Source organism: Dicentrarchus labrax, unplaced genomic scaffold (genome assembly GCF_905237075.1).
Source record: "Dicentrarchus labrax unplaced genomic scaffold, dlabrax2021, whole genome shotgun sequence".
Taxonomy (NCBI): Eukaryota; Metazoa; Chordata; class Actinopteri; family Moronidae; genus Dicentrarchus; species Dicentrarchus labrax.
Window position 1 is genome coordinate 9,660,093 of NW_026136721.1, and position 21,850 is coordinate 9,681,942.

At 40.7% G+C, this 21,850-nt stretch overlaps 3 protein-coding genes across 3 annotated transcripts; 1 reads left to right on the plus strand and 2 right to left on the minus strand.

Annotated features, from left to right (window-relative positions):
• The first annotated feature begins 492 nt into the window (after positions 1–492).
• On the plus strand, positions 493–11,460 carry LOC127354709 (phosphatidylinositol 5-phosphate 4-kinase type-2 beta). The gene is made up of 10 exons (XM_051384828.1): positions 493–1,104; positions 3,976–4,073; positions 5,483–5,579; positions 5,701–5,853; positions 6,107–6,253; positions 7,647–7,685; positions 8,045–8,158; positions 8,459–8,720; positions 9,015–9,118; positions 10,256–11,460. Exons 1-10 carry the CDS (start codon positions 961–963, stop codon positions 10,334–10,336), a joined length of 1,239 nt encoding a protein of 412 aa, XP_051240788.1. The 5' UTR covers positions 493–960; the 3' UTR covers positions 10,337–11,460.
• A 1,900-nt stretch (positions 11,461–13,360) lies between these two features.
• On the minus strand, positions 13,361–16,493 carry psmb3 (proteasome 20S subunit beta 3). The gene is made up of 6 exons (XM_051384832.1): positions 16,333–16,493; positions 14,911–15,095; positions 14,430–14,537; positions 14,144–14,321; positions 13,625–13,719; positions 13,361–13,532 (listed from the first exon to the last, which is right to left on the minus strand). Exons 1-6 carry the CDS (start codon positions 16,333–16,335, stop codon positions 13,484–13,486), a joined length of 618 nt encoding a protein of 205 aa, XP_051240792.1. The 5' UTR covers positions 16,336–16,493; the 3' UTR covers positions 13,361–13,483.
• Positions 16,494–16,999: 506 nt separating this feature from the next.
• Positions 17,000–21,754, minus strand: cwc25 (CWC25 spliceosome associated protein homolog). Its single transcript, XM_051385385.1, has 9 exons — positions 21,586–21,754; positions 20,621–20,793; positions 20,293–20,529; positions 20,137–20,206; positions 19,497–19,654; positions 19,312–19,384; positions 19,007–19,209; positions 17,694–17,861; positions 17,000–17,535 (listed from the first exon to the last, which is right to left on the minus strand). Exons 1-9 carry the CDS (start codon positions 21,601–21,603, stop codon positions 17,424–17,426), a joined length of 1,212 nt encoding a protein of 403 aa, XP_051241345.1. The 5' UTR covers positions 21,604–21,754; the 3' UTR covers positions 17,000–17,423.
• Between the last annotated feature and the right edge of the window lie 96 nt (positions 21,755–21,850).

Genomic DNA, 21,850 nt, shown 5'->3' on the forward strand with positions numbered 1-21,850 from the left:
TTAGAATAATGTCACCTGTGGCCTTTTTTATAGCTGAATCTCTGGTGACACAGAATCTGGCACCTGTTACAACCAGGACCATACCCACCATTGAGGACACTGAGGTTATGTCAACTGTATTTTGTTTTTGTTTGGGCACTTAGGCAACCTGGGTGGTTGGGTATCCATTCTTCAAAATCAAATTAAAAACCAAGTTGTTGGGTTTTTTTTACAGACATATTTAACTGTTTCTAGAGTCTGTGCGTTTAAAGACATAATCTGATTGTAGTACAGTAGTTGAGTGAATAAAATATCAAAAACCAACTACTTTTAACATTTAACAGAAGGGAGCATTGGGCGGACTTGGCCTCAGTATTTCATTCACCAGTCCTGGCTACAACCCATCTACCCTCCTGTGGGGTCCTGGTCCAAGGGACGTTGTGGGAACCCCTGTAGTCCCGCCGGCGGACAGCTGGAGGCGCTGTTGACTGTGTAGTGTCACACAGACGCCATCTTGAGGAGACCCCGAACGCAGCGCTTGGTTGGTGGTGATTGACAACAATCTCAGGCGCATCATGAAGGGATTACTCACTAACAAGTAGAACAGCATCACGTCGCGTTTGGGTTGCAGACGTTAAAGGGAAAGGAGAGGAGCTGCCCGGCCACCGTTCACCGCTCCAGGTTGTTGTTTTATTCGTAAAGAGAGAGGCTGCGCTGTAGCCTGATGGCCGGCTAGCTGCTCTCTGGACTCCACCGCGGCCTGCTCGGGAGGAGGAAGGGTGGTGACGGCGCAAAATGCTCTACCGCTGACTCCCGACAAGACACTTATCCTTCCCAGAGACTCGCTGCGAGTTGGACGACGAGCACGATGCACTTATAGATTTTTTAAACGCTCTTAACTTTCCGATTTTCTTGTTGTGTGTGGAGGCTCTGAACGACAGTGAGTGCCGTCTTGCGTACCCTGAATTCCCAGCCTGAGACATGTCATCCAACTGCACCAGCGCAGCGCCTGTCAGCGCTAGCAAAACCAAGACGAAAAAGAAGCATTTTATAGGACAGAAAGTGAAATTATTCCGTGCGAGTGAGCCCATTCTCAGCGTTTTAATGTGGGGTGTCAACCATACGGTGAGTACATGTTATGTGTCTCGTTGTGGACAGTGAGCGGTTTGTTTATGCCGCTGTTTTGATTTAGCTAGCCTGCTAGCTTGTTAGCAAGCCGCACTCATCTGTCAACCCAGCTTTGATGCTTTCGTTTGGTCCTGAGTCTAATACATTTCACGCACATTCGCCTAAGTGTTGGTAGTGGTTCGCTTGGACTGAAAGCTGCTCGCTGACTCTGTGCCGGGCTGCTCGGTTTCATACAGTTTGCAGCCGCTTTGAGAGCTAGCCGCGGGTTGCTCGCTGTGCCTGAAGCGTGCGTTTTGAAGGGATTTAGTCTGTTAAACCATTTACAGCTGCTGAGCGATTATCAGAAAATGGGCATGTCCTCGGCAGGTTTCACTCAAAGCACAGCGGTAACAATCTGCCATCATAAATCATGGATGGTGAAGTGTTTCGGAGCCAAGTCGTGAGCTGCGGCTGTAGTGCAGGCATGGAGTGGGAGGGGTGTGACAGGCAGCCGGAGCAGCAGGTTACACAGATTTTCAGCCCCACAGCTGCAGACAGCAGCCGATTGCCTATTGTTTAAATAAACCTGCTCTGAACGTGTATTTGCAGCTCCACTGCTCGGTGCCTGCATCCAAACGCTGCAGTTTATTCCATCACATCATTCCCCTATAAATAGAGGAGAAAAATATATCACATTCACTTTTGGCCGAGGCTGCCTTTGGCTATGAAAAGCACAGTGAAGGGCAGATTGGACACCAGTGATGGATGGAGTGGGTTTGCACCAGCAGTTTTGTCTTGCTCAATGTGCAATACAGTTAGTAACCCACTCCTGCACAGTTTGATTGGTGCTTGAAAATCACCAATCTGTCCACGGTTGAAACTTTTTGATGTTGTCTGTTATCTGCAGTGTGAGTTCATTGCCACAGTCAGGTGTAATTTGTTTACAGGTCCTTTTTTTTTTATTTTTGGCTCCCTCACGTCAGTTAGAGTGTATTACTGTCGGATCAGCACTGCTGTAATCAAATGACAAACTGACTCCTCTTCCAAACATGAATTTAGTAATTGGTAGTAACTCAAAGGTGGTTCACCGCCAAAACTGCTGATAGAGACAACAGCCACAGCAGATCTGACAGTGTGACAGTGGAGATGTGTTTGTGTGTCTGATTTCTGCAAGACATAACAGGGGAGCACAACAAAGTCTGGCTAGCCTGTTAAATAAAACGACACGGCGAAAGGAACTGCACACAAGAAAGGAATTAGGGAGGCAGTTAATGATATGGTTATCACTGCAGCATCTCCAGTATTCAGCGGGTGAACTTTGGCAGTGGGTGTGTGGGTGCAGCACGCAGGCCCGGTGATTTGAGGTGTGGGTGGGAAGCCGATTCAAGACATCAAACAGACTCCTCATCAAAGTCCCCTTCTTCCAGTCAGAAGTTGTATGCATTTTTAATAGTGCCCTCGCTGTGATGCTGGAGGGCTTCACTTGCACACAGTGTCAGTCGGTGTTTAGATGATGTACTACACCACCTGTTTGATGCTGCTAATCCCTCAGATTTTTTTAAATGTCATGTCAGCAGATAACTTCCCACTTGCGTATATCTTACTGCACTGCTCTTACAGTGAGCCCATTCAGCATCAGTAAATGACACTTTCATTAACAGAGTCTGACATTCATAAAGGACACAGTGTGTTCATATAGAAACCTTCCTTTAAAACACAATAACTGCATGTTTTCTTACCTCTTAAAGTTATACCCTACTTTTTGATACATTGAATTACACTGCACACAAGTTAATGTAGTTCTCTGGCTGCAAAAGGCACTAAGGAGCCACCTGACTAGACACTTTCTTTTTGAAAACTTTATTTTAAAATTATATTTGTGTACTCTATTTATAAAATTAAAAAAGTATTGTTTTGCTATAAATGTGATTGCTTTGGTATTATTTATATTATGAATATGGAAGTACAAGCTTACAATAAGATGATCACTAAAGTCAGATTGGTTTATGCTGTTTATGAAGTCATTTGTGTGTGTGTGTGTGTGTGTGTGTGTGTGTGTGTGTGTGTGTGTGTGCGCATGCGTGCGCACTCACTAAATATTTTTCCAAGTAGCTGTTGCATCAGTATAACAGCATAATATTTTCATCATCAGGATTTCTGAGTTGACTTTGAGAAAGAGAAGAACCCATATTAAATTACCAAACAGCATTGCCAGCACTGTTTGCGTACTTTGCGGCCCCTTTTAGTTTATCTCCCTGTTACTCCTCACTGACTCGACTTTCTCCCTGGAGTAGTGGTATCTCTTCAATCTTTCCCCTCAATTTCCCTTGTGTGACTGTTTACTTGATAATCTGCAAGGAGGTTTTTCTGAAGTCCATCAAGTGTGAGCTTTTGCTCTGGATGTGTTTCAGCGGATAAGATCAGAGTCAGTGGGGCTTAGCAGTCGTAGCAAGAAAACTGTCAGCCTGTTCTTTGGTGCTAGAGTTAATGATCAGTACAGAGATTTGGCACAATGCGTTTGGCTTAGATAAAACTGACAATACATTTTGTTTTTGAATGCCAAGGTGTGTTACAGGTATACCTAACTCTGTTTTATTAACCATCATGTGCAGTACTTGAGATTGTTATTTTTCTAATTTTATCCTCATAATATGATCTTTAAAGTACATCTTGATTGGTTTGACTGGAACTGCACAACTGTAGAGTACTGTGCGTGGGAGTCTGTTTCAAGTTGTTTCAAGCGGTGCCCTTATTGAAACTGCAAAAGTCATATTAGCTATTTCCATATTAAATAGTTATACAGCCTGTTAGTGTGTATATCAGCCATTTCCTCTTTTCTTTAGGTTCTGGTCTGATCCGTGTTTCTCCTTTCTCACTTCTCTCCTCCAGGTTAACGAGTTAAGTAACGTGCCTGTACCAGTAATGCTGATGCCAGATGACTTTAAAGCCTACAGTAAGATCAAAGTGGACAACCACCTATTTAACAAGTAGGTACATCACAGCTTATGCGGTCTATTAAAGGCGCGATCTGTAAGCCACGTGTAATCATAAGGGTCACCCCACCTCCAGAGTTCAAAACACCTGCTGCCACACACAAAATGACTGACTGACTTTCTATCTTTGCTCAAACGCTCCTCAGTTGTACAGGTGAATATATATCTGTAATAAAAAGTTAATGTAACTATTTGTACTCATCACATCCCGTCACAGTAAAAGCAGACTTTCCCTAAATGGCCTTCTATATGCCGTATTCGGAATGATGTCAGCATCCATAATGTGATAATGGAGATATTAGTGCATGGTCGTGTTGCATACGTACACAGACTGTTGTCAAAGTTCAGCTGAGTACTTAACTGAGCAGCTTTGCAATACAAATCATCATCATCACATGACAAAGTAGCAGAACAGGGCTGAAGCACTGAGACTGTAAGGCTGCAACAATCAGAGCAATGTGCCCCTTTGGTGCTGTATACAGGAGTGGACACAATAATGTGAACACTAAATAAACAGCACTTAGACTCTGATGTATCTAGGTCACCATACCAGACTCTTGGTTTGGTGTTTTTGCTGCTCATTTACGGTGGCCCAAAAAGTCTTGTGTTGCTTTGAGAACGTGCATATCAAAGTGCTAATTGCCAAACATCAGTCAGCCACACTGACCTAATGGTTTTGGAGTTTTTGGAATTCATATTTCTTTGCATTTCACATTTGAGCTCTTTGTGGTATTTTGCAGGGGTATACCGATACCATGATATACTGTAGTATGAAAATTGATGGTTATCATACGTGTACATTTGCTTATCTGTGGCATTGAATTCTATTGTATGAGTGTTTAAAAAATACTAAACTCTACTGTATTAAAATATAGGACACAATATTTAGTGAAATTAGAATAAAGCCCTTCTGTTTTCATTCCATTAAGGGTCATTGTAACTGATGAAAATAATAATAATATATGTGTAATACCGTATACCAGGATATTTTCAGAGACAGTTATCATACAGTTGCAAGCATATTATACACTAGTCTCTTTGAAATTCTTTACTTTAACAACATGACTTCTATATGCTAACTGCAGATTGAAATACAGCATGTCCCTAATAAAAAGAGTCAAAATTAACTATATATAAAAAATCCTATCTCTCTCGTATCTTTTTACTTCACATCATGAAAGTTGTTTTGTTTGCAGTTCTAGATTTAAATGAGGTGCTGTTAAAATATGGAACGTATGCATTTGGAAAACGAATTCAAAGCTGTAAATGTCAACTCTGAATTGTATTATTGTCTGAGCAGGATCCACACAGCATCAGACAGTCTTCTTCCTCGTTTTCAGTAATGAGCCTCTGAGCTGCTCCTCCTGTTTGTCTGCTGACTCTGTGTGTCTCTTGCTCATCAGAGAAAACCTGCCTAGTCGCTTTAAGTTCAAAGAGTACTGTCCCATGGTATTCAGAAACCTGAGGGAGAGGTTCTGCATTGACGACCAGGACTACCAGGTGAGTCACTTCTGCGTAGAAAATACCAAGTAACTTTGATGTAATCAGTGAAAGTTGTTTTGAAAAGGTTAAAATCTCTTCTCTGGAGTATGACTGTATCCCCCCCCTTCTTTTTTGGCAGAACTCTCTGACGAGGAGCGCCCCACTCAACAGCGACTCCCAAGGTCGCTTTGGCAACCGCTTCCTGTCCAGCTATGACCACCGCTTTGTAATCAAAACCGTGTCCAGTGAGGACATCGCTGAGATGCACAACATCCTAAAAAAATATCACCAGGTAGAAGCCCCTTGTACCAGCACACGGCACATACAGAGACAGACAGATCGGGCAGAGTATTTTTAACTCTGTATATCTGTAATCTTGTTCAGTGTTGTTTTGAATCTAAAGTCACGCATGCTGCGCTGTAGAAATGATATAACCGTAGAGCAGTGCTGTGCCCAGTTTTAATCAGCTTTCATACTGTACATCTGATTCCTCACTCCCACACTTCCCGTTACACTCTGTGCTCTCCTCCCCTGATTGTCTCCAGTTTATAGTGGAGTGTCATGGCAACACGCTGCTCCCTCAGTTCCTGGGCATGTACAGGCTAACAGTGGACGGGGTGGAGACGTACATGGTGGTGACCCGGAATGTATTCAGCCATCGGCTCACCGTACACCGCAAATATGACCTGAAGGTAGGATATGTTGGTTTACACCAGCCCCAAAATGGATCAACCACACACCAGTCTTTCAGAGGATAAATCACACAGACAGCTCAATACTACAAGCACACACGCACACGCACACACACACACACACACACACACACACACACACACACACACACACACACACACCCGCCTCTGTCAATACCTCTGTGACTACTCTCTCTGAACTCTGTCAATAATAGAAGTGAAAACTTAAATACATTGTGGATTTATTTGAATCAACGTATGATGTAAAGTGTAAACGTTCTTCCCTCAAGGAAGAAAAAGAATGAAAAAATTAAATGATGAAAAAAAAGAAAAATTATGTTAAATTTGAGAAATAATTGGGTAAAAACAAACCAGGCAAGACCAGCTGAAATGATTAGTCGATTAATCACTAGTTGATGATAATTGATTAAAAAATGTTTTTATTGATTCATCATTAAGCAATAATTCCCAATATTTGCTAATCCCAGCTTTCTCTGTTTTATATCATTGTAAATGCAATATGTTTTGGTTTTGTTCAGCAATCTTAGGGCCTCACCTTCAGCTCTGAGAAAATATGAAAATGATTCCTTGATGATAAAAAGAATCGTTAGTTGCAGCTCTCGAGTTAAGTCAGAGTCAGAGCGCTGCAGTTTTAAGTGAAGGCTTCATTTTTATTAGAATTAAAAACCATTGGTGTGGAGGGATCTTACAGACCTCTGTGGCCTGCTCTGCTGCAGGCTAGCGGCTCCAGGCTACATTAGCAGCTACTAGTAGTATAGCACACTCAGATATCTGGCCAACCCTCTGCAGTCGTGTTGCATTGTGGGGGTTATAAGTCTTACTTAATGATAAGATTATTAATCAAATGATTCAAATGATGTACTTGCACCACTATATTCTGCACGCACTACTTTAATATCTGGGTAGTAGTTAAAGATAAACAGGGAGTGAATGGGGATTTTCTAGAACGATGCATCAACCATAAATTTTCTGTTTTGTTTTTTCTGTTTGAAAGAGGAAAAGGGCCTGTCAGTGAATTTAAAAAGGGGAAAGTTCATAATCTCCCTCGTAAAATTTACAGGAGATTATGAATCCGGCTCATCAGTAAAGACCTAAGGGTTTGTGCTGAATAGCACAGTGCACAGGTTCCTTACCAGTGCTTGTGATCACAGTGCGCTGACTGCTTCTTGACTTTCTACTGAAAAACCCTTCGTAGCATAGGCCTCTTCCTGCCAAAGTACTCTCTGGAGAAAACAACCTTACCTTTTCAGTATTGACAGTTTAAAAAGACACAGTCTGAGTTGAAGTGGGTAATGTACTAAGAACACCTCTGATGTATCTTGAGCTGCTTTCAATTCATTCTATTTTTATTCTTATTTTCCGTCATTTCTAGGGTTCTACGGTCTCAAGGGAAGCCAGCGACAAGGAAAAGGTAGGTTTTATTTCCATGCAGTGACGGCTCCTGCTGTGATGGGACAAAAATAAACGCCCTTAGCTAACCCCAGAGGCAAACTTGTCAAATGACAGCTAAATTAAGTAGTTAGAAATAAGCAAATATATTCTAGCTGTAGCTTTTGCAAATGTCAGTAGGCAATTATTTACTCCGAGCTTTTGGAATACGACTCTCTGTCCAGTGAAACCAAAAATCATTGAAGAACCATTCATTTTGACCGCACTGTATGTCTATTTGTCATAACATGACATTTATGAGCTGTGATGCTAAATTTTAGAAAACTGATATTATGACATTTCTGGTACCGTTTGATACCAAAATACATTGCCTCTCTCCAGGCTAAAGAGCTCCCCACTTTTAAAGACAACGACTTCCTGAATGAAGGCCAGAAGCTGCAGATAGGAGATGACAACAAGAAGTACTTTTTGGAGAAGCTAAAACGGGATGTTGAGGTAAGACACACATCCAGGTGTTTGTCCGCTCTGCTGTACAGTTGATAAGCATAGTTTGGCCCCTCACTCTAAACCAGAGGGCTCTTCTGACTCTTTCAAACCTCCATACTTCTTTTGCTACCAAAGAAAGTATGGAACTGTTACGGTAGCATTGACAGAAAAACATCAAATACCAAGAGCTTTGATTGGGATTGTTCCTCACTTCCTTCCTTAAATGAGACAGTTTCTCATGTAAATTATAGTCTTATACTAACTAGACTCATTTAGGGCCATTTCTTTAATGTTGTCTGTGTGTGTCAGTTCTTGGCCACCCTAAAGATCATGGACTACAGTCTCCTGGTGGGCATCCATGACGTGGAGCGGGCTGAGCAGGAGGAGATGGACGTGGAGGGCACGGGAGAGGAGGAGGAGTACGAGAACGACGGGATGGGTGGAGGCGTGCTCACAGGCTCCTTCGGCACGCCTCCCGACAGCCCCGGAAACCCTCTCAACTGTGGAGGATTCTTCGGCCCCGGGGAGTTTGACCCCTCTGTGGACGTTTACGCAATCAAGAGCCACGACAGTGAGGGTGGTCTTTGACATGCATCTGACTTACTGAACTTAGCTGTTACTTTAAATGGATGTTTAGATGAATGTCTGTCAAGGAAGAAGAAATGAGATGCATAATGTTTGATTTGTTTAGTTTAACATTTACCTTAAATTCCAGTTGTGCAGAATAAAACCTAACTATCTCTATCAGCCAGGTTAAGAGCACTCAACTGGGGAGTGGAATTCCTCACACTGTAGAAGTAGAAATGGGTGGCATCATTTATTTTCAGTGAAAGTAAAGCCTTGTGATGTGCTATTCTTGTGCCAGGTGCTGTGAAGAAGGAGGTATACTTCATGGCCATCATCGACATCCTCACGCACTATGACGCTAAGAAAAAAGCTGCACATGCTGCCAAAACTGTGAAACATGGGGTGAGTGTCAATAATCCATATGAAGATTAATAAGCCCCATGGTCAATAACACATAATAAATAGGACATGAAACAGAGTGTAAAGTATATTAAAAAACACTAAATAATTTCATCAACTATTAAAATGCCATTCAATAATATGGACTGTTTTCATCATTCTCATTATAAAGAGTTTTGTTAGAGTTGTTAATTCAAACAATGCCCTTTTTTCGTAAGTCTGTTTTTATTTGATAAAGTCACTTTTGATGACAGTGAGAGTTGTCACCACCCCATCACCTTCCAGCCAATCACAGGTGCCCTAGCCTTCCAGCAAGCTAGCTAGATCCAGTTAACTACAACAACCCAACAAGAAAAACTGACACAGTTTGTGTCTTTGTTTGTGGAGAGACAACTGACTGTATTAACTAGCTAGCTGCTGCTAACACTGACTCTTCACTCTAATAAAGCCAAGCTCCCAACCCAACCCAGCTTGTTATTGTATTGGATGTGTGCATTGTGTTTATTTATAGCAGCAGCCTCTAGTTTGTTTATTCAGAATAACTTTGGCATTATGTTACCAGATGCTTTAGCTAACAGGATTCAGTCTGCTACACAGTAGTTGTTGATCCTAGACTGGGAGCTTTTGATTGGCTGAATGGTGAGACAAAAATGACATTTGCAATAAATATTTACAGAAGAAAGTAAAAATGAATAACTTTCCATATAATTTTGAATAATTTATAAAAACATTTCACTATAGATTGGTTCCTTTAGATACTTTATTCAGTTTATTCATGTTATTTATTTCGTAATGAACCTTCCACAGCAGGCACCATAGTGGTTTACAGACAGAAGAAATTGTGGCAGATTATGTTTCCAGTCTGGTGAAAATGTTCTCTGTTTCGTAACGTAAATTATGCCGCTGGGTTTTGAAGTACTTGTTTGACGAAACAAGAATGGAAACAGTGACAGGTATTTTGCGGAACTATCTAATTGTAAAAACAGTGACTGTAGTAATGTTAGTTGCGGAGCTAAATGTAACATATGAAGAGATTTTGAAGCTGTGAGTCAGGTTCTACTCCATGTAAGACAAAAATAATTGTTCTTAAATTTCATGTGTTTCTCCATCTAAATCTTTTTTTTTTTATTTATTCCTCAGGCGGGGGCCGAGATCTCGACAGTGAACCCGGAGCAGTACTCCAAACGATTCTACGAGTTCATGTCCAACATTTTATCATAGACTCATCTCCCACCTCCCAGTCCAGCCAGTCACTTCCTGTCATAGATCTGTCAAATGCCACGCACTTATTTCTCTCCCCACTCACCCCCAACCTCACTGTAGGTCCCCCCCCCCACCCGCCTCTCTACCCCCTAATTAAAATAACTACCAGCATCCTCCCACAGCCGGGACAAGTCTGGCAGGAAGGATGCACCGAGCCTGTTACAGTGTCCGACACAAATACACACACCGCCGCCGCCACCACCACCACCACCACCACGCCACCCTGGCTCCCTCATCCAATGCAAGGAAAACTCGTGAAACCCACTCACTGAATTCGGAAAGACAACCCGATAATCTCCCTGTCCTTCTTTTAATTTTACTGCCCCCCAAGTCCTCCTGAACCACTTTGTTACTCCTCACGCCAGCACGGAAACTGTCTCACTAATGCCTTGAATGAGTGTGTCAGCTTCAGCAGTTAACAGTCCGTTAGTACAGTCTCCTCGGTTTCTGTTCATGTCGTTGTTGTTTCTTATGATTTCTATTAGACACACACACACACAGACACACAGATGTAAACAACTCGCACAGATGCTGAATGGTCAGATTGCATGACAGATTGCTGTCTTTGACAGTCACCATCAGGCTTCTCTCCGTAACAACAGAAAAATAAAAAGCTGAGAAATTGGAACGACAGGGGATAAACACATTAATATATAATGGTGTATTAAGTAAATGAATGCAATATCAAAAATGCATGGCTGATGTGTACATGAGACTCCACCAGTAAGTTGAAACATCAAACCACTGAACTTAGCATCTGAGTGTTACAACTAAAACAACAAAAAAAAAGAGAAAAAAAAAACCTTGGTGTTTGAATGTTACGTTGCCATATTGTTTTTGAATATTTTTGAAATTTTAACCGTGAGCTTGGTGGAGGTTGGTCTAAGAAAAAAAAATTCACATAAAAAGGGGAATTCTGCAGCAAATACTTGTTTTATTACCATAAGGATCATTTTTATATCTTGTTTACATTAATGTAGCAATTTTGTGTTTGTATACAGTATTGTTTTGTTACCAACAGACATTAGAAAAAAAGGTTACTTGAAAATGATTCATTGCATATTAAAGGGAGTTTTATCTTGTTTTTGTTGTTTGGCTGTGCTTATTTCTTCAGTGACTGTCGCTCAAATGCTTCAGTCTGGAGTTTGTGCTACCATGTGAAGCACAAAGCTGATATATTGTGCTGCTAATAAATATCCTCTTTTTTTATACGCTTACTTTTTTATTGGGTTTTTAGATTCACACCTACATTGTAACACTGAACAAATAGTTGACACTTAAGATCTACAATCAAACCACTATATTTTTCATCCAGTTAATTAAAGCAGCAACAAGGAACTTTCAGTTTTTGTTGATTGTGGCGGCCCCTGTGGACACAGGTGGTTTATTTTGAAGGAAATTCCAACCCGGTGCATTAAGTAACTATAGAAACAGCCCATCTTCTAACTGATGGTCTTGTGTGCTCATGTAGGTCATACAGAGGCATCCTTATTAAATGACTAACTTGGTTAAAAACTCCTTGCAGTGCATTTAAGTTTAGTATGAAGTTTATCCCACCTAGCTTTTATATTTTGGGATTATCGGTTATAATAATGTATCCTTTGCCTCAGCTTGGTGGTGTGTTTAAATGCTGCAGGATAAAGTGTGTGTGAACTCTCATGAAACTGACCTCAGAAACTGGTGGAACAACAAATGTCAATTTGGGTCACGTGTTATCCACCAAACTATGTCCATGACACCGACTAAACCCCACCCGCCAAAGGTATTCTTTAATGATGCAGTTTAAAACTGGACCCTGAGTGAGGCTTGTTTTGTCAAAATGCCATAAGACGTCTAATTTAGCAATATTTTAACAAAACAGCAGGACCAGCTAAAGAACATTCAAATGATTTAAAGGGGTTGTCAGTGAAATCAGCCCTTTGGCTAACTTCCAGCACATTATTACAGTTAGCAGTCCCCTCCCACATCACTATTGAAATTCTGCTGCCTGCTCTTAAGGACCGCCTCCTTGTGGAGTTCTCTCTCCTGATTGGATGAAATGGGAACAAGATACCAGAAAATGTATTCAGTATGCAGTACTGCAGAAAGGAGGGAGACCCATGTTACTAACTGAACACTCTGTATCAGTGATGGCTGTCAGAATGTAGAGCTATTTAACAATTATTTTAACAAAAATAACAGCACCTGTAATATTACCTCTTCCAAGAGACTGAGATTTTCAAAAGCAAGATTAAAATTGAAGTCCCTAGTTTGAATTAAACTCCTAAAATGATACATCCATAATCCCCTGTAGTTCATAAACATGGCTTTGACTTTCAGATATAGATATATTAAATTCTATAGAAAGCTCCTCCAGAGCTGCGCAGAACACATTAAACACCTGTTTCCACAGGCTGCATAGCAGTGAGTAGTATTACCGATGACTGTATATTTCCTTTCAAATATTATAATCATTATCATTATTATTAATTATTATTATTATTATTATTATGTACTTGGCTGAATGACACTGCTACATCTAATATTTGTGTTTTATTTCACAGACAGTATCAAGAGTGATCTTTTTCTAAAGGTATGTGGATTAAGTTACTAATCCTGGAGGAGTTTGAAATCACTGGCCTACGTCCAAAAGATGGAAATTCTCAAAGCATTTTGATCCCCTGCGCTGTTTGGAGGCTTTAGTGTTTGAGAGTGACATTCGGACTGGTCCCTTGAGGGGTCTGCAGTGTGTCATTAGTCTGGTGCTACTTGCACTGAGACATACTGGAAAACTAACTTCACATCTCCTTGTACCATCTTTTAAAGAAACAAACACTCCAGACTGTCATAAAACAGAAAGGTTGAAGTATTTTCCTGCTGGTGTCACCTTCCTTTAATCTGAATTCCAGCTGCCAAGTATGACATCTTAGGAATTAGGTTTGCACAATGCAATAAACAACACAGATGTGGTGAATAGTTCCTCTGACAAAAACATCAGTCGAGTTCATTGTTTAAACCTGTGTTCATTTATTGAACAATATCAATAAGAAAAAGAAAGAAAGTACTAGCATTGGTTATTATTTGTATACAAAAACGTGTGTTGACGTGTGGGGAGAAACAGCAGCTCTAGTCCATCCTGGCCTTCAGGGTTCGTGTGGTGATCTTGTCTTTCTCACTGCCAGAGAAAACAGAAGGCTGTCAATCACTGCAAGCCTGTCATTCCACCTACCCCCAGCCTGTGCATACTCCACTTATCACTGTACTTACATGACATGTACGACGACTCCCATGCCAGACACTGCATCTCTATCAACTGCATTCAGCATTGCTTGGGAGATGGTCTCAAACAGGTCGTCTGGTTCCTGCACGATCAAACACATTTCTCAAATAAGAAGACAGGAAGAATACCTGTGGGGCCAGATTGACCAGAACATAGGCAGACCTGACATACGGTGCAAGAAGAGGATGTGTGTCTCTAACAACTAGCCTCTATGGCATAAACAACCAAAGTGGCATAATTTCATTCTTCCTTAGTGCTGTGTTGAAACTGTCAGTTATTGGCTGCATAAATAAACCACTTTAATCTTGTAGTTCTCTGCCCCAAAACTTAGATCTGACCATTTTCCACATAAGGAAGTTACTAGTAACAACATTTACTGTACATGCACAAAAAGCTCATTATCCTGTGGGATCCTTAGGGGAATACTATTTGCACACAAATAAGCTGGTTGTTTAGCATTCAGCAACCAGGTGTAAGAGTGACTTCAAACTTCACACACTACTTACCATGTCCGGCTCCCACAAAGATTCACACATGCCGTACATCTGCTCTGAACAGGTGCCGCTCACAACAAAGTCCTCCGTCACCATGGGGCAGCCAATCAAATCCAAGGAGCAGATGAATGGCTCTAAGGTTTTGGGATCTAGTCCGGCGATCACAGGCTCAATGTAGTATGGCCCAAACCTAATGAGAGGATCACATATCAACCAGATCGCCTTCTATGTATCTATACACCTAAAGCATGTTGTCTGTCTGCAGCTTTTAAGTTGGACGTGGGTTCAGTGCACTCACCTCCTTTCATACAACAGGTTGGACACCATGCTCATGAAGGTCTTGGGCTTGATCTGGCGACCCTCCTTCAGCTCATACAGGTTGAGTCTGAATTTAAGCCTCTGGGATCTACAGACAAGGCAAAACACTTCAGTTACCCCCACGGTTGTTCGTCACTCTTCAGACATTTTTTGGTATTTAAAAAAAACCCAAAAAAAATCCATAGATGCAAATGAAAATTTTACGTGTGTTTTAGCTGTGACTAACAGCATTACTAATACCACAGTTCCCACTAAATAGTTAGTAATAGTAATAAGTAAGTATACAACAGCATTGTGTCATTCTCAGGGATGAATATTGTCAGTGTGTATTGAAATTAAGATCTCTGAATTAGTGTTTGTCCAGACCAAGGCATTAGATCAGAAAGTTGTCGTAGACGCCCTGGTGAAAGACCTGCTTTGTCACTCATAGAGGGAAAAACATGGAGGTCAAACACACTCACACTGTCTGAACATCAGTGGCCAGTCCAGCCAGCCCGATGTACAGCCTCTCTCCCATGGGGAAGATCTTCTGGAAGTCTGTGGTGACCATCTGAGCCTGAATGCCAAATCTCCGATCTGCTGCTATCGCCACACAGTTCTTCCCCCGCATGGCCATGACGGCCCCTCCATTATAGGACATAATAGACTGGATGAAGAAGGAGAGGAGAGGGGTAAGTCAGTTAGAGCTGAAACAATCAATAGATTAAATTATTAGTAAATCTACAGAAAATGTAAGAGTAACTTTGTTATTTTGTCTGCGCTTATACGGTTATGTTATTGTTCTACTATTTGTCTGTGCTTATGTACGTTTTCTTATAATGATTTCTTATATGCCATCAACCTGCCAGCAAATGAAGATGAAGTTTAAGACAACTGTATGACTAAATCTGGCACATTCACATGATGTACTCAAGGTCTTGTGTTAATTAATATGAATTATCCCTTCTGATTAATCAATTAATTGTTAAAGTCATTTTAAGTAAAAAAGACAAAACAAATCAATTAAATATGTAAGAAATTCTAAATAACATCAAAATGCAGAAAATAGGACGTCAACCACAGAACTGGGCTACATGAAAGAATACAGTAAATATGTGCGTAACATAAAATATATTCTATAAATAAGCAGTACATTCATAATCATTACATTAAAAATATGTTTCCCTTTAATTGATCAGTTATTTCTAACGGATGTGTAAACATGGAGTAGTGATGAGTAGTAAAATAGAAAGTGTAAATGAGACATAAACATGTGTTTAAAATATTACGTGTTATATATTACTAAATTCAAAGACATTAAGGTTAACATCGTTACTGTGATGTTAAAATTGTAAATAAACTGTTAGTTTGCTGCCCAGTAACCTTAGCTACAAGCTACTCCATTATTCATAGCTATATTATGCTATATTAAGCTTGTGATCATACTTTAACTGATGTTGACGAACTGAACTACAATAGTTAAAGTTAACCTCAGTTAAAAAAACTAAATTCAGGACCATTAATCTAATCTTAGTCTACAGAATAACGTCCAACGTTAGTTAACGTTAGCTCATGTGCAGCTAGCATGGTAAAGCGGAGTACTAGCTTTCCGGCTATCGCCAGCTACTATTACAATGTGTTGTTCTGTAACATTAGCTAGATGAAACAAAACGTTGAATATAAAGTTATCTAAGGACATTTTAATAAGTTGTAAACTTAGCGTTGAATCAGTCTTCAGAGTATATGAACTACCTTACTTTAGTGAGCTAACTTAGCCAGTGCTGTCTATGAGCTACCAACATTAGCTTAGCCAAGCTCTTGTAACTCTTCGCCTTATTAAAACATTAAAACCATTTCAGCCTACAGACCACAGGTGCATATGATCTAAGATAAGGTGTTCTTACCATGGTGACGGTGTTCTGGTGTAGTCCCAACTCCTAGAACTTCCAAACTCCTTGCAATTATGAATGGCTACTAGCTCCCCACAGTGACTACACGATTTAGAAACACAGAGATCAGACTAACGTGGATTTTTCTACGTAATCGTGTACTGGAAATGTAATTGGCTGGATGACCGGCACTCGGCGCAAAGCGCTGCTGTCATTGGAGGATATGAGTGGTTGCGAGCGGCGCATGCATAGTTTGTTAGAGGCGTGTTAAAGTGAAATTAAAACTTGTGGAACTGAACTGTCACTGTGCGGTTCAGGCCCGAGGTTGACCCTCACTGGGTAAGGTATGCAACCAATGATTGTTTGATCGGTTTATGTCTCATTCGTTTTTATATTAATCGTATAATACTGAAAGAGTTTTCAATAACTCCTGGCCTGTACTCACATTTGTTCACCAACCACTACAAAACCTACCCAGTTAGCAGATAATATCTATAGACGATCCATATCTTTTCACCTGCACCACCAAACTGGATAAACAATGGACTATCAAAGTTCTGATACATTAATTAGCACCACACTGCTGAATGAGGTTTTGACTAATATTAATTCTACTTCTGAGGATTTTCACAATCTCCAGTGACGGCATAGGTTATTTTAAAAAGAAAAAAAACACCAGTAATGGAGCTCTGGAAACATGTTTTATTTCAGTTGCTACTCACAGGTGTACACTAAGTAACAAATATATATTACAAAAACATTTGAGATAAAAGCAGGTCGTATTATACTGTAAAAACAAAAACTATGTACTGTACAAAGTTCAAATCACATGATATTTAAAAGGGTATTTCAGGAAAGTAACTACAACAGAGCAGCTATGATAGGCCTTTTGCATGAATCTGAAATAAAAATGATGTTACCCTTGTGGAAACTGTTTTTCAAAATAAAAGTCATACGTAGGCATGGAGCTATGTGGGTCCCTGTTTGAACTCATAAAAGACTCCCACCAACCCATCCATCCTCATAAAGGAGTAGATGACATACTCTTTCCAATTCTTTCAATCAGTTAAGTTCAGTCTGTCTGTAGTGACAAATGTGTTGTGTCTTCATCTCTTCATAAAGTTGTCCAGGGAGGCTGGCGTCCTCTGAATGGAGTGGATATTCCTCTTCACTCTGTCCTCTAAAGAAGAGCTGGCAGCACTCTCCAGCTTCATGTTACTGCAAGAGGGGGAAGGTGAGTGTTAGTGGAGCTGAAGATGAAGCAGGCAAGAAAGACACACCAGGAGGACATTATTTGTGCATTTAAACCAGACTAGGAGACATTTGTCCATAAATGTCACACCCTCTGATTGTCTCTGTGTTGCTCAGAAACTTACTGAATGAAGCCAGCGTGGCGGTCAATCTTGGCATTCTGTTCCCGCTGCTTTTCCTGCTCGTCTTGCCTCTTGTATCTTCTCACATTATTCTCTCTGTCCTCCTCCCTCTGCTTGGCCTGCTCCATCATCTCCCGCCTCTTGCGCTCCAGCTCTTCTGCAGAGAGCTTCCTACATCAGACAGAAAACAACAAAATTACTGGAATCCATTCAGTGTGGGTGGTGATGAAGACAATGCTCTGAAAAACATTACTATTTATCCTTGAGGGTTTTTTTTTTTTTTTTTCAGACTATGATTCTGTCCCAGCACTCCATTTTGAATCTACTTGCACAAACAGCAGAATGACTCAAAGCAGTTATTTCGTGCAAAATCTGTTAAAAGATAGAGACATGGATATACCATGACAGCAACATGACAGAAGGGTTTAAAGCAATATTATGTAACTTTTCCCACTCAAAATAACGTCAAAATCATTTTGATTCTACACTACACACTTTACATCTAGTTGTAATAGAGTGAATAGTGCCTCTGTCATTCCCACTCTGTGCCCTGTACGTCTTTTCTTGCACAATGTAACTGTTGGCTCTGGGTGCTGGACAGCAGTAGTCACACACCACCAACTATGTCCCTGATTTTAGTGAAACTGGATCATATTTTATGGAGAAAATGTTTTCTAGTTTTCCCTCTGATGTCCTCCAGCAACTCCTCCTCAGCTCTGGGTGATTTGCAGGGTTTCCTGATGGACGGTAAAGTAGGAGTGGGGGAGTGTTGGTGTTTATACTGGTAGCACAAGGGGTTTTTTTCAGGCTTAGGACGGGGGCGGTTGCTGACGGAGAGCAGCTCCAGTGTCTCAGACTGGCTTTTAATTGTTGGTGAGAGCTTGGTGAAAAAAAAAAAAACACGCTGCAGACAGACGGCAGGCTGGCCTTCTTGCCGTTGAACTAGTACGTAATATTAGCTAGTTTACTCTGTCTTGAGTTGTTGCACTTGCTTAATGTTTGGCTGTGTTAGAAAAGCTGTCGACTTGCTAGTTTTTGATCATAAGTGATGCAATCATGATAAATGCACATGACACTGTACTGGGGGCGCTAAATTGCAAAAATGTAATAACATCTTTATATAATGTTGTTTTAAGACTGAATACAGGAGGGATTCACTATCACCACAAAAAAGATGAATGGCATTCTTCCATAAGCAAGCAAGTAATGAATCTTAAACAAAGTACTGTCTAAATCAGGATCATGACAGTATTTGGACTACAGCCATTATTTACAAGTGCAGAGTCTACAGCTTCTGGAGCCTTGCCAACTCTTACTTGGACACGGGGTGCCTCTGTCTGTGGTGACGCTCTCTCTTTGGGCTGGCATCTCTAGGCTTGACCGTCCTGTCACCTCTGCTGTGTGAGGAAGAAGAGTAGGAGTGACTGTTGTTCCTGTGTGGCGATCTGGAGCGGCTCCTCTCACGACCCCCCGAGTGATTGAAGGGAGCTGAGGGCTGGTGATGTCTGCCAGCAGGGAGCTAAGAGGGAAGACAACTGTTAGGACTCATACTGGTTCTGGTCCAGTGAGAGATTAATAGTTGAAACTGTAGAACAGATCGTATGTATGTGTGATTGCTGACCAGAAGGCCGTAGCCTGGAAGATGATGGGAACGAGACTTGGTGTCTGCTGCAGATTCGTCTCTTGAATGTGACCTAAAAATAAATGACAGTTCAAATTGTTTACTTAATTGAACCAACTAATTAATTATAGTAAACATGTTGGTTTTTTTTGCAATATACGTCATGTACCTTGCTCCTTTCATACCTGTGTTTTTTCTCGTCTTCCTCGTCTGAGCTTGAACTTGAACTCCTGCTCCTTCTTTTATGCTTCTTCTCCTTTCTCCTCTCTTTGTCTCCTTTCTTCTCCTTTTTATCCTTCTTCCTCTTCTTTTTCTTGTCTTTCTTGTCGAGATTCTGGCGCAGCTGTGAGAGAACCAAACAATCCATGGTCAAACATCCGTAAGTCAAGTCAAGTCAGCTTCATTTCTATATCACATTTCATACGCCAGGTGTAAGCATTTAAGATAAGATGGTATTATTAGTATTAAAAAGGAATAATGATAATATTAATAATAATGATAATGATGATTCTAAAATAAACAATTGTTTGGTTAACATTGTTTTTAGTGTCCTTTTAAAAGAAGACACTGTTGTGGAATGGTTTTCCATAGTTACAAAAATACTTGAAAATCCTCCCCTCTTGACACAGTACCAGTTTTCAAACACAGCTGCGGTTGTCTTGTGTTCATCAAACAAAATTAAAGCAAACATAACTTTATAGTAGCAATGCAAGTAAATGTCAGACATGAGGTTATTTAGAGTAAAATAAAATCTTACAAAAGGTTAATCAAAGTCAAAACAACATAATACAACAATACATCCAAGCAGTTACACAGTAATGTTACCATTTCTTTAATTTTCTTCATCTTCACTGGATTGGTTAAGACTTCTCTCTTCTTTTCTTCCTCGCGTTTCCTTCAGAAAAAAAACAAAACATCACCGATTGGCAACTTTCAGCATGTTTTCACAACACATTACAAGAGATAAGGGACTTTACTAACCTGATTTCAAACAGGGGGTCTTCCCTGATCTTGGCAGCCAGGTCGAGGTTGGAGGCAGGGGTGGTGGGGTTGAAGATGGACCCAGGCAGGAGGCCGGTCTCAGCCGATGGACCGCTTTCTGGCTCCTCATATTGGTCGGTGATCTGTTTGTCAACGGGACGTCCCAGAAGATACTCGTCTCTGGACACCTGGCCAGCAGGGCCCTGGTACATCCAGTCCAGGCGATCATCCTTTTTTCTTATCACCATACAGAGAAATACAACATGAATTAGACACTACTTTTTTGTCTTAGCCCACAAAACAACTTTCAGAGCGTCAGAGAACTAACTTGATGGCGCCAGTTTCCTCCGCAAATCTTGTCATTTCTTCCCGTGTTCGTTCCTCTTTCAGTTCTTTCTGGAGTTCCTCGATCTTCTTGCGTTCAGCCTCATGTTTCTGTTCAGCTTTCCAAACACGCTCAATGTTTTTCATAGTCTGGGGATGCCAGCTCTTTTTCAAGTTCTGGCAGAAGACAAGGTTGAAGACATTTAGTAACTGTAAAACTATCAAGTACTAGCTTTAGTGTACACATTTGACTTGAAAGACAGCAGCAGATTTATAGAGGTGGCCACCCCAGTTTGGTGTCAAATGCTCTAAAATTTAACACGTTAATTTAGATTAATTAAAAAATATAATGTGCTGAAAAATGGAAATGAAAACATTAATTTAATAATCAGTCATGGCCTAATTTGTGTAATGTAATGTGTGATTGTTTGCTATTAAATCAACATATATTTCTGCCACCCTCTTCCCATCCAGTGACTGTTTCTGTCGATGCGCCCCTGCTGAAAGGGTTAAACAGCGTTCTCATGTCAACAAAATATATTTACGTGGAAACAATGAGTATAAAAACAGCCAGAGGAATACAGTTCATAAGGGTCTACTGTACGTCCATAGCGTCCTCAGTTACTTTCGGCAAGGACATACTTTTTTTGTATTTTAATAACGACAACTTTTACCCTCGAGTCTCACAGCTGATGCTCAGTCAGTTAAACTAACGCAAACTACCGTTAACATTACCTGTACGTTACGTTACTAACGTTACTAACGTTAACAGTTACAAGCTATTGAAACAGATATTGAAATATAAGTCCAGAGTTTATGGCTACACTGAACTGTAACTCATAACCATTCACAGTTCAGTCGGTATTACTCATGTTGTAAGCAAACGGACATCTTTAAACACACATATTCTGAATGGAGTTTGGTCACAACCGTCTTCAAACATCAGAGAAAGAGACTGCTCACACTTACCAGATCGCCGCCCCCCATCTTGAAATATTCGTCGTTTCAGTTCAACAAAAATGGAAATATGTCCTTAAAACTATAAAAGGTAGAACATCAAAAGTTGCTAGATAGCTAGCTAGAAAATGGAGCCACTGAGGGTTGTGTGTGAGATGTGTTATGTGTTTCCTGTTTTGTATGATTTCCTTTCCGGTTCCAGCTCATGCTGCCTTCAGGTACCCGTGGTAAGGATCTGACATGGCAAGATTTCCGTCGTGAATAAACAGTCAACGAT